The sequence below is a fragment of the Podarcis filfolensis genome, assembly GCF_964270895.1.
Source record: "Podarcis filfolensis genome assembly, chromosome: 16".
Classification (NCBI taxonomy): Eukaryota; Metazoa; Chordata; class Lepidosauria; order Squamata; family Lacertidae; genus Podarcis; species Podarcis filfolensis.
In genome coordinates this window covers 17,009,305-17,022,562 of record NC_139620.1, presented here as the reverse complement: position 1 = coordinate 17,022,562, position 13,258 = coordinate 17,009,305, and the positions used below count along the sequence as shown (strand labels likewise).

The 13,258-nt window shown below is 44.1% G+C and overlaps 1 protein-coding gene across 23 annotated transcripts in view; it reads right to left on the bottom strand.

The window, feature by feature from the left end:
- Positions 1 to 13,258, bottom strand: part of BCAN (brevican) — a 46,246-nt gene that overhangs the window by 20,670 nt on the left and 12,318 nt on the right. For 10 of the 23 annotated variants that reach the window (XR_014542373.1, XR_014542374.1, XM_083589836.1 and 7 more), the window contains exons 2-5: positions 5,837 to 5,926; positions 5,151 to 5,543; positions 3,481 to 3,655; positions 31 to 158 (exon numbers count right to left, since the gene is read on the bottom strand). Coding sequence is in view for 21 of the 23 variants with exons in the window: in XM_083589836.1 (XP_083445962.1) it covers positions 31 to 158; positions 3,481 to 3,655; positions 5,151 to 5,543; positions 5,837 to 5,918 (778 nt within the window). In the remaining 2 variants the exon portion in view is untranslated. Of the gene's footprint in view, positions 1 to 30; positions 159 to 3,480; positions 3,656 to 5,150; positions 5,544 to 5,836; positions 5,927 to 6,505; positions 6,524 to 7,758; positions 7,884 to 8,343; positions 8,633 to 8,654; positions 8,907 to 8,931; positions 9,156 to 9,329; positions 9,483 to 10,467; positions 10,576 to 10,597; positions 11,094 to 13,258 lie in introns of those variants that run through there. The other 13 variants (XM_083589831.1, XM_083589849.1, XM_083589843.1 and 10 more) reach the window with 11 other exon arrangements.

Genomic DNA, 13,258 nt, shown 5'->3' with positions numbered 1-13,258 from the left:
GGGCAAGGATATTTTGTCAATCTAACTCACCATACAGTTCTTCAGCATAGCAATAGACATCATACATGTCTTCTGGGTCCACTACCCCATAGTTACGGACACCTGGAAATCCATCCATGTCTCCGTAACAGGCTTCACGAGGGGTCTGTATGGGGTACCTGAAGATAAGAAGAGTGTTCAGTGTCATAGCCCCAGACTAGGATGAATCAGAGCCCTCCACCAATGGTGGATTGGGGAAAGAGACAAAACTACTCACTGGCATGTTCCACATACAGCTGCTGTCACTGGGGCTAGCAAGAACTTCCCTGAACCTCAAGGGGACCCCTCTGTCACCAGACTCTGAGGACTGGTTCAGAGGCTCCTCAAGAGTCAGAAGGGTCAGTAGAGATATCCCCACAGTTTGTAATTCCAGGGCTTAGAAGGAGCCAGTGGCTAAAGAGGAAGGCACCACTCAGGGAGGATGGCTATGGCCCAAACCTGAGGCCTATGGAATGTCACTGGGAACAGCCCTGGTGATGCCATTAAGTATGACACATTTAAGCATTAACAGCAGTTGCTGAGAGCATACCATTCAACTTTGCATTAATAATGGCATATGCTATACTTATACTTATATTTATAGACACCACTGGGAAATTAAGGTGGTGGGTGGGTAGGGTCTCTTTAGTGCTGAGCTTTACGGTATGCCCTGCTGCCCTATAAGCAATGTAAAGCACTTTTAAAAAAAAGTTTAGCTTTTTTAAAAGGTGGGGAGCATATGAGCCCCTGGGACACTTCTTAAGAGTATCCCTGGTCAAAGCTTCCATTAGAACAGACATGCACAATTTCATGAAGGGAACCAGGAACCACAGGAAATCTGGCTTCTCATGGTTCTTTATTTCCCAAGAAAGGCTATTAGCATCTAGGGGCACCACAATCTTAAACTTCCCATGGTTCCTCAAAGCATCATCAAAGGTGTGCCTAAGGCTCTCCCATGAGCCACCCCGTACCCCATTACTACCAGGTAACATGTGAAAAAGAAAAGTGACGGGGTGGCGGGTTCTCTAGTTGGACTGCATGCCCCCTTGTGGTCCCAGTGACGCCACTGGGAATGTGAGGTTTTGAACAGGTTCTTCCTAAAAAATTGTTTCTTTTCAAAATGAATAATTTCCACTGACCCCATTTCAAACAGAGCTGCAGGGAGTTTGAATTTCACTTATGCAATGCCTACAGAAAAAGCGGGAGGGATATTCCACAATGTCAGTGCTGGTTTCATAATGTGTGTAGCCCTTAGTCAATACTGAAAGAGCCTGGCTGCTGTATCAGGCCAAAGGCCCAGGTAGTCCAACCTCCTGTTCACAAGCAGTACATCATAAGCACAATGGCCACCTTCTGGCTCTATTCCCCAGCAACTGCTATGCAGAGAGACACGCTGTGCCTCTGATCCTGGAGGCAGCATAAATCTTGGGCTTTTATAGCTCCATAAAAACGTCACCATTCCTAAATTTCAAAGCTAATAAAAACAACCAGTTCTTAAAAGATGGCTTGAGAGTCACATTTTCTCATTAGCACTGCATCAAACACCCAGTTCCAAAAGAGGCCAAGCCCTCCCTATCCTGGAAAGGTTTCCACCACCTAAAAGCCACCCCAACTGCCTAACCTCTGATGCAGCCTTTGTGATATCCTCCAGATGCTTTAGACTACAGCTCCAACCACTCCCAGGTAGCATAGCCATTCAGCCAGGGGCTGATGGGATTTGCATTCCAAAATGGCTAATGGGAGTTGTAGTCTGAAACACCTGGAGGGAAACCAGGTTGGGAAAGACTGCAGATGAAGTTCCTCTGAAGACAGGCATTTCCCAGTACTCTTTCCCCATTGCACAAATAAATGGTACAGTATGTGTGTGCATTTTTGTGCATCACAAATTACAGCGCATAAGTGTGGAATCTGCCATCTGGAGTTGGGAATCCAGCATGCTGGCCTTCCTTTGATAATAAAAATAAGTGATAATGGGGGGAGGGGGCAAATATTAGGCAAATATGTGGAGGACTGGTCTCTCAATAGTGATGAGCCATGAGAGCTGCATGTAAAGCCTGATTGTTCCAGGGCAGTCTACCCCTGATTACTGGATACTTCTGGAGAGCACTAGGTTGGGGAAGGCTGCTCTGTAGGTTGCAGAGCAGAAGATAATATCAAATAACAGAAACATTCTATTTCCAGATTTCCAATCTATGTATGTACATGTATATGTATGCATACGTACAAGGTCTCTGGCATCTTTCTATCATTTGCTGCTCGAGATAACCTTTTAACGGGAGGACTGCAATGGTCTGAGGAGAACCTCACTACATTTGAACATATTTCATATTGACAATTTTGTATGGATACCTACTTGGACATGTGGAGTCCTTATATTAATTTATATTTTTAATTTGAAATAGATGTACTGTGGTTACTGTATCCTTAATGTGAGTTGATGGTTTTATTATTATATTTCTTTATTATATCTTACTTTTTAATTATCATGTCTAACTTTTTAAATAATCATTTTATTTTATTTTTTAATTTGCAGATAAAACGTTGATTAAGAAAAAAAATTGAGGAAGACCTTGAAATGATAATTCATCTGTTCACAGCAGCCAGAATGGTTTTCTTCCAATAGCTGCTTCCATTGATGTTTAGCTTTCTAAAATTTGGAAGACAGCTACCTTGATTAAATTAAGTTTGCAGGAGAATGAACTCAATTTATTCTCTCTTGGAATTATAATGTGAAGGTCTTAATCTCAGGGTCGTGGGTTCGAGCACAACATTCGGCAAAAAACAAATTCCTGCTTTTCAGGTGGTTGGACTAGATGACCCTCATGGTCCCTTCCAACTCTAAAATTCTATAATTTGATTCAGTCAATGCATATCCATTATTGGGAGCATATAACATAATTTGTAAACTATAATTTATCATTCTAAACTTAATTGTATAATGATTATTACCACAGGTGCCTTCATTCTATATCAATTCTACAAGAAAAGAAAAACTAGATATATAAAAGACTGGCTCTTTGAACTGTAATTATTCTATACATATACTTGAAAAATAATTTTAAATATAAAGAGGAATGTTAAAAGAAAGAAAGAAAGAAAGAGGCCAGTTCGACTGATATTCTAGCCATTCATTATGTCACTAATTCACACTTTAAAATTTAATAAAGAGAGCCAGTGTGGTGGTTAAGTGTCAGACTAGGACCTGGGAGACAGGGTTTGGATCCCCATTTGGCCATGAAGCTCACTGGGTGACCTTGGGCCAATCACTGCCTCTCAACCTAACCTACCCTGCGGAGTTCTTATAGGGATTAAATGAGGAAGAGGAGCAGGAGCACTATGTACTCCACTTTGAGCTCCTTGGAGAAGAAGGTACGGTATAAATGCAATAAATAAATTTCTACGGGTCGCAGAACATTTTCCACCCCATGCCACTGACTGACTGAGCTTCCAAGTCCCAGTTACCTGACAGTTTGATCGGCGATCCAGCCTGCATCACACTGCTCGTAACCACTGAGATAGGCAGCATACAACTGCTCCGGTGTGGCGATCTCAGCTTCTATTCTGGTACAGGCCTCCTGGGCCTTGGCAAAGGTGTAAGCATAGCGAGCAGAGCCTTCCCGGTAAAGGAACACAACTCCTAGAAGATGGGAGAAGACATCATACATTTAGAGTAAACTGAAAGTGCATACCTTTCCTCCAATAATCCTGGGAACTGTAGTTTGCTAAGGGTGCTGGGAATTGGAGCTCTGTGGAGGGTAAACGACAGTCCTATGATTCTTTGGATGAAGCCAAGGCTGTCAAAGTGTTATAAATGTGCTTATATGCATGGTGTTGAATCAGCTTGTGTGCATCCAAAGGGGGCCTTTAATCAATCCAATTCTGCTGGGTGTTTTGCCAGCAATGAAGATCTAGCTTTATAAATGATTAGATAAGTATATGAAGAGTGGTCCGTCAGTGGCTGTTAGTGATCATAAAGGTTTAGTGGAATCTCCATATTCAGGGCAGTATGTATTTGAATGCATAAGAAGATCAGGCATAGGGTCCATCTGGTCCAGCATTCTGTTCTCACAGTGGCCAACCAGATGTTTGTGGGAGGCAGAGCATAACCATTGTTGCTAGCAGCCATTGATAGACTGCTCCTCCATGAATTTGTCTAAACTTTTTAAGTCATCCGAATCAGTGGCCATCACTGCATCCTGTAGGAATGATTTCTGTAGTTTAACTATGTGCTGCATGAAGAAGTACTTTCTTTTCTATGTCCTGAATCTTTCAACATTCAGTTTCATTGGGTGTCGACGAGTTTTAGTGTTATGGCCGAGGGAGAAAAACCTTTATCCACTTTCCCCATACTATGCATAATTTTATAAACTTCTATCATGTTGCTCCTTCTCACTACTTCTCTAAACTAAATAAGGCTATCAATGGCTACTAGCCATGATGGCTATTCTCATGGGTGTAGCCAGGATTTTTGTTAGAGGGGGCAGGACTTTTGTTGGGGGGGGGAAGAGCCGATGAGATTGGTCAGATAGTTAAGTATTTCTATTTTACTTGATGGGGTTGGGGAGGCAGCTGCCCCCCTGTCCCCCATTGGTTACACCCATGGCTATTCTCAGCCTTCATGGTTGGAGGCAGTTGCTAGGAATCCCAAGTGGGGGAGAGTGCTGGGTGGGCAGAGGGACTGATGTTTTTCAGTTCTGAATGCAACATAGCTTTATTTTTTGTGTTAGTTCTGAAACTGAATAAAACTTAGGGCTCATCCAGACTTCTGCTTCTCCTGCTGCTTTCCTCTGGGAAAACGTGGTTTTACTGCTGAAATAAGTAAACGCCAATTGGGTTTTTTGCAGACTGACGTTTTCTTCAATGCAGTGCTAAAGTGCAGGTTTTTCCAATGAAAGCAACAGAACCAGTAGAAAAACAACCAGACTCATGGCTAGAAAACACAAAACAATCCACACAGACCTGTGCTTTCTGGCACAGGACAAGCAAAAGTGTGGCTGAGTCCTTATATTCCCCCCAACCTCTGCAATTAGAATGAGTGTTTCCTGAGATCAGGCCTAGTGCTATGGGACTTGAATCTGCAATACACACAGAAAGCCATTTCAGCAAGACACTCTGCCAGAGCGCAATGTTACCTTTGACCTTCACCTGCAGCAGGTCATGCCCATCCTCGATCCCATGTTGGACATCGCAGCGGTACACCCCAGAGTCGTTGGACCGCAGTTCGCTCAGGACCAAGGTGGCATCTGTTGGTGAGTCTGGATAAAAGGGCAGGGAGACTCTGTCGCGGTAGGCTTCGCTCACCTTCACCTTCAGGCCCCGAGCAACCAGGATCTCTGCTTCTCTGCCCTCTGTGATGAAGGTCCACTTCACACGGGGTGCCCCTTGGACAGCCCGGCGGCCTGCAGTCCCGGAAGTGGGCAGTGGATGCAAGTAGGTAACGTGGCAGGGGATGGTGAGGCTGCCGGAAAGAACAGCTCGGACTGGTGGGTATTTGGCAATGGAGACCCGCAGAGCTTTGAGGTCATCTGGAAGGGAGAAGTAACATGAGAAGTTCAGATTTGGCACAGGGCAGATTTAGGAATAACAGCCCATGGCCTCAGTCCTGGGCTGCATCATTTTATACACCCCGGTAACAAACTACAGTTCCCATGATTCTTTGGGAGAAGCCAGGAGTGTTTAAAGTGGTGTGATACTGCTTTAAATGTCCAGTCAGAGGGGGCCTTAGAAAGCCTTGTCGATCTACTGGAAATCTCCCAGAGATTTACCAGTAGATCCAGTTCTGCCTGCTGCTGTAGACTAGCCCCAAGTTCCCAGTTACCTGTGCTTTCCCTGGAGAAGCTGAATGCATTCGTGAAAACAGCCTGGGCAAAGGTAGAGAATACCAGCAGGATATACGCCATTATGGTTTCTGTCAGGGAGAGGGGGAAATATAAAAAGTATTAGTAAGGTAGGCAGAAGAAAATCCAAGACAAATGCCAGCTCCAGCATTCTTCCAAGTACCTGAAAGAAACAAAAATTAAGAAATGTCTTTGTTGGGCTGTTTTTCCATAGAAGATTTTTCCAAAAAAAAGAAAGATTTGATCCTAAAGAAGTGAACTGGAGGATAAACTTTGTTAGTTTAACACAAAGAGGCCACTTGTCCTAACGGAATACAGTATTTGTTATTTTATTTATTCACTGTATTTATATCCTACTTTTTTTGTCAGAGTAGCTCAAGCATACATTATCACCCCCTCCCCTCATTTAATGCCCTGTGAGACAGATTAGGCTTTGAGGCACTCAAATATCACCCAGTGAGCTTCATGGACAAGTGAGGATTTGAACCCTTGTAGGCCAACACTCTGTTATACCTGATCACAGTCCTGGAGTTCCCTAGGTGGAGGGATTGACTGTTAAACCTCCTTATTGTGAGGGGAATAGTGGAGCTCCTAATAAGTACCCTTAACAAACTGCAGCTCCTGTAATAGTACATAGGAAGCAGTTTAACACTGATAAAAGGCCCATCCTTCCATCTTGCTCAGTATTGCCATGTTCTCCAGGGTTTCAGGCTGGGACCCTGTTCTAGCTCCACCTGAAGTTGCCAGGGATTGAACCTGGGACTTTCTGTATGCAAGATAGATGCTCTACCAATAAGCTACAGCCATAACCAGAATTATTTGTGGGGAGCCATGACTCTTTAAAGTGGCAAGATAGAACTTTAAATGTATGGTGCAAATGTGGCCTTAAAATACCCATTCCCCAGCGATATGAGTCTAAATGTAGTCCAAAACTTTGGGAGACCACCAGGTTGGCAAAAGCTGCTCTTTGGCATCACATGGTGCCCAATAAGTGGAACCAACATCCTTGGAGCTGTAGCCAAGCTTTCCCTTGGCACAGAGCAGTGGCTGCCAATAGGTAATTGAAGTTGCACTTGCGGATCAACTGCTATCAGGGAAAATGTCAGCCAGCAAAAGACATTTTGCTGGCACATTCCCCACCCCCACCATTGTCTAGGCCAGATTCTTCTGAAGGGCAGACTCTTCTTTACAAGTACCATGACCTTTCGTCAGTACTGTCTGAAGTGTTTCTGCATGACGGGCCTTGTTTCACTCGCTTCATTGAACAGTATCTCCTATAATTTATTTCTAAGCGGCCTTGGCACAGCTCGTAGCATCACCCGCTTTGGCATTTTTGCAAAGACTGTTTCATCCCAAAGTCACAGAAGACAGACGGTCTGAGGCAGGCCAATTTGGGGTGAGGCTTCCCATTTAGGTTCTGGATGTTTTTAGCTCAGCCCAGGGCCCAATTTCACTTAAATCAGCCAACTTGGTGCCCTCCAATTGTTGCTGGACTACAACTCCCATCTTCCTCAGCCAGCTTAGCCAATGGTCAAGAATTATGGGAATTCAAGTCCAACAAAATATGGCCTCGACAACTAGTCTATGTATTGTTTATTTTTAATACAAGTACTTATATAAATTGCAGCTGGAAAGTAGCATCATAGAGGAGGCCTCCATTTCTTTGTGTGAAAGGGAACAGGAAAGGCCCCTTCTCACAAAGGCAAATTGCTGTAACAAACTTATAGATCATTAAGAACAAAGTATGCTTTTTTCTTGATAACATTTATTTCTCATACACAAATTGATTCCAGATCTAAATCAATTGATTAAGTGGTCAAAAGTTCATATGATTAATTCACTGAGGCTGCAACCCAACCTCATTTTCCCAAGCACAAGATCCACCGAATTCAATGGAACTTACTTTGAGTAAACATAGGGCACATTCACACCATACATTTAAATCACTATGAAGCAGTCGTGGCTTCATCCAAAGGATTCTGGGAGCTGTAGCTTTTTAAGGGAGCTGAGAGTTGTTAGGAGACCCCAAGTTCCCGCCCAGAGCCGCAATTCCCCATGTGCATTAACAATCAATCACCCTTCACAGGAAACTCTGGAAATTGTAGTTCTGTGAGAGGAATAGGGTCTCTTAACAACTCTCAGCACCCTTAACAGACTGCAGCTCCCAGAAACCTTTGAATGAAGTCACGACTGCTTTGTGGTGATTTAAATGTATGGTGTGAATTTGGCCTAAGAGTCAACTGCTACCCCAGTTAGCTTCTGCACATGCAATGGCCACCATATTGTTGTACGCAGCAAAATGGCCCCACATTGGGGGCTCTGAGGAGAAAGTTAAAACGCTACAACTTCAGGTCAACACCCTGAGAACTAGACATCCTCTGCAGAGCTCAGCAAAGCGAATTTCAGCTGGAAATTCTGAGAAAGCCCCTAAATTAAGAGAGTGGCCAACTTTTATGCTCTGTGGTTCCTGAGAGCTTTTTAATCATACGTCTCTTTAGCAAAGCTGCACTGGCTCCGTTTGGGCTGCCACCACCACCACCCAGGCCCACAGTGTGAGAGAAAAACGAGGTCTCCTTCCCTCCGATTAGTCACAGGGACGAGGCCTTTTAAGATTCCATTCAGGCCCCATGTCCTTCCCTCATTCCCTGTTTGAATGTCGGAGACTGGCCAAAGATTCTTTTCTTCCCTTCTGCCTTGTTAAAGAGTTATTATTTGGAAGGAGAAAAAGAAAAGAAGAAAAAAAGGCTATGGCAAGGGTGGTCTTTTTGTGCCGGGGCATTCAGAAAAGAATGCCCTCACCAGTCTCTTTTTTCCTCCAGAGAATAAATCTTAGCAGGTTCTCAGGCAGTTAATGTTGTACTCCCCGCCATGTTTGACTTTGTGGCGCTGTGTTTTCCTGTGCTATTTCTCTTTCTCTCTCTGAATCCCATGGTGGAAATGAAGTACAAATAGGGAAGGTTATCTGACAACAGCACAGGCAGAATCATCCCACAGGAACCAGAGTGTATGAGGCAAGAGCTGTATCTAGGGCTGGCCCGAAACATTTTGCCGCCTGAGGTGAATGACAATATGGCACCTTTCCTCCCATTCCATGTACGACAGCCTGCCAGGCTGGCAGTTGAATCTTAATTGGGTGCTAGCTCCTGGGCAGCATCCTCCATGGCACCTGAGGGGAGCAGGCATTGGGTAGGCCATGGGGCACACACACAGCTTCCTCCACTTCCTGCGGCCTCAGCATCTGCCGCCTGAGGCAGCAGCCTCATTCTGCCTCACGATAGCCATGTATCTTAACTTGTGCTTTCTGTGAGTGCTTCCACTTAGGCAGGAGATTATTATGGAGTCGGTGCTGCTCATGTACATACGTTTTTTGCAACACCTGTACAACACTGGCATCATCAAAATGCAGGGTCGTGTTCTGTTCTTTCTTTCCTTGTACATTTGCTGCAAAAAAAAATAATAATAGAGAAAAATAACCTGGGATTGGAGGGTTGTCATATGTGTGGCAATTTGGAAGTCTCACCCCTACTTCTGTTCGCTCCCCACCTGAGCTGAGCATAACATATGTCATTTTGGGTTTTTCCAGCGGCCCAAATGATAGAAGTGGCCTATTTCAGTTGCTGTTTGTAGAAGGCACCTCCCAGTTTCAACAAACTATATTCTAAAGAGTACATGTGAGGGATTACCTCAGAGATTGTAATCACATTGGGTTTTTACCATGATGATGATGATGATAATAAGAATAAGAGTAATACAAAGGATTTGTGCAAGACCTCTTTTTATCTCTTGTGCAAGCCTTAGACAGATACATTTTACTCTGGTGCAAGACCTAAATTTTTATTAAAAACTAATGGAAATATATGACTAGGCCTCAAATATCTAACAGACCACCTCCTCTAGTGTCATGACGAGAGAGGGAGGAAAACTTTTCAACATCTGCTTTCTAAATGTCATGCATTATTGTATAAGCTTCTGTCATGTCATCTCTAACTCACCTTTTCTCTAAACCAAGAAGATTCTCTCATATATATATATATCTATATCTATATCTATATCTATATCTATATCTATATCTATATCTATATCTATATCTATATATATATATATATATATATATATTCAAATGAGAATTCCTAGTGCTTTGAGGAGAAGAAGAAAAAGAGACCATTTAATTTCAGAATCTCCGGGAGAAAATCAGATGATGGCATTTTGTGAAGCAGCCCTTTTAAAAACTTGGACGAAATTTGGTCTGACTGAAGCTTTCTCTCCCACATTAGCTGTAATTAAGTTGCCCACAGACTGAGTTTGCAAGATTAAAGCCAGCCCACTCAATTGCAAGCTACTTCATTTTCACTCTGATCCATTCTCTGGATTCTCAGCAGATCTAGGAACAAATTTCTCAGGTGTGGAGAGATTTAAAGCAGCTTCAGTGAAAGAGGTAAATTATCATTTTGTGGGGTGGGATGGGATCTTCAAATAGTGGCCCAGGTGAGCAGAGAGTAGCTCCATGTGAGCCTGAGGAACTTCAGCTTCCCTGCTCCGGTGTTCAAAAACTTCATTTAAGTAGCTTTTATTCAGAGCCACAAGAAAGCACTGTTACCACTCAGATTAGTACCATGTGGCTCTATTGTTATCCTAAGCCAGGAGTTGAGAATCTTCTTCAGCCTGAGGGCCGCATTCCCTTCTGTACAGCCTTCTGGGGGCCACATGCCAGTAATGGGTCAGGACAGAGGCAAACATGTTACCTTTCTACAGGAGGCTAATTTCTTCACATGCTCACACTTGTTCTTCATCTAGGGAAGCAAGAGGCATTTTCAGGGTTGAAGGACACATCCCAGCCAGGCCAAAACACTCAAGGAGAGTGTGAAGCAGGGGCAGTGAAGTTTGTGGGCTGGAGAGTGTTCTGAGGGCCAGAAAGAGAGGCTCAGGGGGCCGCATTCTTTCCCTAGGCCTGAGGTTCCCCTTTCCTAAGCTCCCATGTCCAAGATTCCAGTTTATTTATCATCTGCACTAATTTAATGGCATGTGTGTGCCAAGCTCCTCCAAGGACTTCTGGCTGGTATACAAAAGGATAGTCCTGTTTTATCTCTACAGCATCCTTGTGAGGTAGGAGAGACTTGTGAGACAGGGACTGGTCTGAAGATATCTGCATTCCTGTTCTCTCGCCAAAGTCACCATTGCCACCTCTGCTGCTGCCTGCCTTGTGCTGGAATTCCCACTTAGTTGCCACCATTTTATGATCCACACTCTCCCCACCACCTCGAAATGATCCCACGGAGGTGTCCCCAGCTTCTCCTTCCTCACATACCTTAAGGACCACATTTTTGCCTCCTTGGGAAAGTGTGCATGTGCGCACAGCCATGCATGCGTATGAAACAGACGTCCTATTTCCTCCCCATTCAGAATCATCACCTCTTGCCACATTCACACCATCCTTTTAAGGCACTATGATACCACTTTAAACAGTCAAGGCTACCCCAAATAATAACCCTTAAGTTGGTTAAGGGTCCTGAGAGCTCATAAGGAGACCCCCTATACCTTTCACAGATCTAAAATTCCCAGAATTCTCTAGGAAGAGGGACTGACTGTTAAACCATTCTGTACCTATAGTTTCAGTGGCACAGCACAGTCCAGCCAGCTCCATCAGCTGATCAGTTCTGAATTCATACTCATGAAAGTTATTGGTCTATGGCTTGATCTTCCTTTTAGCTAGCCAGGAGAAGACAGAATCTCTTAGCACAAAATTCTCATTTTTACCCAAGATACGTTTAAATCAAGTATCCCCATTTTCATCCTTTATCCACACACCCTTTATCTACACAACAGCCCTATAGGGAAGGCCAAGCATAGAGAAATAGTCCCCATGTGCATTATACATTTTAAGCAGTACCATACCACTTTAAATAGCCCCCAAAGAATCCTGGGAGCTGTAGTTTGTTAAGGGTTCTGTTAGGACACCCTCTTCCCTTCACAGAGCTACAGTTTCCAGAGTTCCCTGGGAAGAGGGATTGATTGTTAAACCGCTCCGGAAACTATCCGCGTGAGGGGGAATAGGAGCCTCCTAACAACTCTCAGCACCCTAAACAAACCACAGCTCCCAGAATACTTTGAGGCTAGCCGTGACTGTTTAAAGCGGCATCCTGGTGCTTTAAATGTATGATGCAAATGCAGGCTTAGCTTAGCTCACAAAGGTGCCCTGTGGCCATACAGAGAAAGAGAGGAGGCCGTCCGTCCGTGTTAAGGCTCACAGAAGTAGCGTTCTGCAGCTGCAGAATGAGTCAGCAGCCTTGTGTCCAAGCCCTGGCAAATGTCCAAGAAGAAGCATCACCCACACAAGCTATGATGATGGAAAGCCCTCACCTTCCTGAGGGAGCCTTCCCTGCCCTGCCACTCATGCAGCAGGGGCCGAATCACAGGTGCACTCAGGCATCTTTCCAACTATTTCAGAGGTGACTGCAGGAGCATGCTTCAAATATTTTCACCTGCACACTTAAAGAACACTATCTGAGCCCCCACCCCCTGTGTTCGTATATTTTATCTGCAGAAAGAGAACTCACTAGTTGTTGATGCTGTCATGTGTACGATTCCACAAAGTACACAAAGATTCTGCAGAGTTTTATATGCTGATATGGAAATCAGAGATATGGGACGAGGCAAAAATGACCTGAAGGAGCATAGGCCCATATGTTTAAAGCACTACAATATCACTTTAAGCTTCTCCCAAAGATGTCTGGGAGCTGTAGTTTATTACAGGCACTGAGAGTTGTTAGAAGAGTCCCTATTCCACTCAGAGCACTACAATTCCCAGAGTTCCCTGTGAAGAAGGATTGTTAAACTACTTTGGAAATTGTAGCTCTGGGAGTGGAATAAGGGCCTCCTAACAACTCTCAGCACCTTAGCAAACTACACTTCCCAGAATTCTTTGGGGGAAAACATGACTGTTCAAAGTAGCATCATAGTTATTTAAACATGTGGTGTGGATGTGGCCAAAAATGAACACGGTTCATCCTCAGAGCTTTGCCCAACATCCTCAGATCTTAGCCTCCCCCCACCCCCTGCAAAAAAGCTAATAGAATTCTAGGCTGCATCAAGAGAAGTCTAGTGTTCAGATGAAGGGAAGTAATAGTACCACTCTTTTCTGTCTTGGTCAGACCCTATGTGGACTCCTATTTCCAGTTCTGGGCACCACAGTTTAAGAAGAATATTGGCAAGCTGCAAGGAGGACAAGCAAGATGATCAAGGAAGGGTCTGGAAACCAAGCCTTATGAGGAACAATTGAGGGACTTGGGGATATTTAGGTTGGAGAAGAGAAGACTGAGGTGAAAATGATAGCCATCTTCAAATATCTGAACAGCTGTCTCATGGAAGACAGAAAAAGCTTGTTTCTGGCTGTTCCAAGGGAAGCA